The sequence below is a fragment of the Eimeria acervulina genome, genomic scaffold (assembly GCF_000499425.1).
Source record: "Eimeria acervulina Houghton genomic scaffold, Eah_scaff859, whole genome shotgun sequence".
Taxonomy (NCBI): domain Eukaryota; phylum Apicomplexa; class Conoidasida; order Eucoccidiorida; family Eimeriidae; genus Eimeria; species Eimeria acervulina.
This window is the reverse complement of record NW_013549556.1, coordinates 1-2,500: the sequence shown is the minus strand read 5'-3', so window position 1 is coordinate 2,500 and position 2,500 is coordinate 1. Positions and strand designations below refer to the sequence as shown.

At 56.2% G+C, this 2,500-nt stretch overlaps 1 protein-coding gene across 1 annotated transcript in view; it reads right to left on the bottom strand.

Moving 5' to 3' along the window:
• EAH_00050830 (hypothetical protein, conserved) overlaps positions 1-2,046 on the bottom strand; it is a gene marked incomplete at both ends in the record, with an annotated part of 3,045 nt that extends 999 nt beyond the window's left edge. The window contains 2 exons of the mRNA XM_013394238.1: positions 88-926; positions 1,109-2,046. Of these exons, the coding sequence (XP_013249692.1) occupies positions 88-926; positions 1,109-2,046 (1,777 nt within the window). The remainder of the gene's footprint in view (positions 1-87; positions 927-1,108) is intronic.
• Positions 2,047-2,500: the final 454 nt, after the last annotated feature.

The following is a 2,500-nucleotide window of genomic DNA, read 5'->3' as shown; positions in this document are numbered from 1 at the left end:
ATTGAAGAGACTGCAGCTGCTGCACTGCAGCAGCACTCAGAATAGAAGCCTCCTTCCCAATACTAACAAGGGGGCCCCCGCACTTACTCTGTCCTCCACACACGGGGATGGGGGCCCCCTTGAGGGCCCCTTGGGGGGCCCCCTGGAGGGTCCCTTGGGGGGGGCCCTGGAGGCCCTTTTGAAGGGACCCATGGGGGACCTCTATGGAGGCCCCTTGAGGGCCCCCTCGGGGGTCCCCGTTTAGGGCCCCTTGGGGGCCCTTTTGAAAGGACCCATGAGGGGCCCCTTGGGGGCCCTTTTGAAAGGACCCATGAGGGGCCCCTTGGGGGCCCCCCTTGGAAACCTCTTGGAGGGCCTCTGTGGGGGCCCCTTGGGGGCCCCCTTGGAGAGCCTCCGTGGGGGCCCCCTGGGAGCCTTTCGTTGGGCCTAGAACTAGTGCTAGTTGCTTCGGGTGTATTGTGAGTAAGACATGGTTTGCAAAGATTTGTGTTTGTCCTCGAGGTGAGGAGACAGTTGCGAGATATCCAGGCGTCTCCTTTTGCATAGAAGAGAGGGGCTGCAGCCGAAGAAGTTTGTGCTGCAGCAGCAAAGTGCTGGACGGCAGCTGCGAATAGAGGCCCCATGCAAGAGATTGGAGGCCCCCTTTAAGAGAAGCAACAAGAGGGGCCCCCCGACCTCCAGCAGGTGCCCACCTTGTTGTCTCCTCCTCCCTTCTGCTTCCTGCTGCTGCACCTGCTGCTGCTGCTGTTGCTGCTGCTGCTGCTGCTGATGCGGGGGTTGGTGCTGCACTATATACATCTTTATTATGGTTCCTGCCCCCCGACCTCCAGCAGGTGCCCACCTTGTTGTCTCCTCCTCCCTTCTGCTTCCTGCTGCTGTTGCTGCTGCTGCTGCTGTTGCTGCTGCTGCTGATGCGGGGGTTGGTGCTGCACTATATACATCTTTATTATGGTTCCTTCTTGTGCTGTAGGGCATTATTATTTTGTTTAAAGTATTATAGAAGAATGTTCTTATGAGGCCTTTGTCTAAGAAAGCCTTTAGGGCGGGGAACCCCGAGCCAATAGAAACAGCAGCAGGTGCTGCTGCATATATTCCTACAGTCATACACCCCGCTAGCTGTAGCGCTGCTTCTGGGCCCAATACTTTCGATATATACTCCTCCACAGAAGGATCCCCTAGCTGCTGCTGCTGCTGCTGCTGCTGCTGCTGCTGCTGCTGGGGCTGCTGGGGCTTCTTTGAAGGTAGCCAAGGTTTCGCCCCTAAGAGAAGGCCCTTTAGGAGTTGTAGTTTAGAAGAGAAAGAGAGAAGATCGGTCGTAAGAAACGATAAAACAGATGAAGGCATCTGCAGCAGCCCGTGTCTCCCAGCAGCAAAGCGTGGGGCCCCCCGAGGAGCCAGCAGCAAACTAGACTCCAGCTGCAGCTGCTGCAGCAGCAGCATTGTCTCCGGTGTCAGCCTAAAGCTGTTCGCCCCACACTCATATACAAACTCCTTGCATGCAGAGCGACGGCTCTTTAAGCAGCCCCCAGGCTCATCAGCAGCTTCAATGATACAAAATGGCTGCTCCGCAGCAGCAGCAGCAGCAGCAGCAGCAGCAGCAGAACCACCATACATCTGATGCAACACATGGTCCTGGAGACGGGGAGCAGCAAGAAACCGCAATCCCTCAGAATGTTGCTGCTGCTGCTGCTGCTGCAGCAGACGCTGCAGCGCATGTGCTGCGCTAAGCCCAGTAAGGCCTCCCCCTACAATCAGCACACCCACGCGTAGGGGCCCCGGGGGGCCCCCCTGTGCTGCAGCAGATGAATCAAGAGAAGCATCAGAGCCACATGAAGGCGAGACAGCGGAGTTAGAAGCAGTTGCTGCTGCTGCTGCTGCTGCTTCCTCTGGTTGTGCTGCTGCTGTGTTTGTTGTTGCTGCTGCTGCCTCTGCTGCTGCTGCTGCTGCAGCAGCAGTTGTCAGCAGACGACGCGGGCGAGGAAAGGAGACAGCACTCGCTGCTCCCCTGTAAATATAATGAGACCGATGGAGAGACGAGCGAAGCATCGCAGCAAATGGATTGCTGCTGCAGCAGCAGCAGCAACTAACAGCTAATAGCAGCGAGTATGCAGGGGGCCCCCCTGTACATCGAAGAGCGTAGCTTCAGGAGATGAGGCCCCAGCAACACTGTTTTGTGCTGAGTATAAAGGCCTCTCTGTCTTAATTTATTGTTATAATTCAAAATAAACAAACAACTGCAAAAGAAAGACAATGAAGTAAGCAGCCTGCTGTACAGCTGCTGCCGACTGTGTTCGGCTCTGCTGTGGGGCCCCACAGAAAAACATATAAAAACAAACCTTCAAACAAACCCCTTAAACTTTTCAAAATAAACAAATAGACACTCCAAGAAGACAAAAGAAACCCTGGGATCGGATCCCAGAAGACGATCCCCTTCTCCCCCAACAAGGCGGCGGCGCTGGGGGCCCCAAGGGGCCCCCAAGGTCCCCTGGGGGGCCCCTAG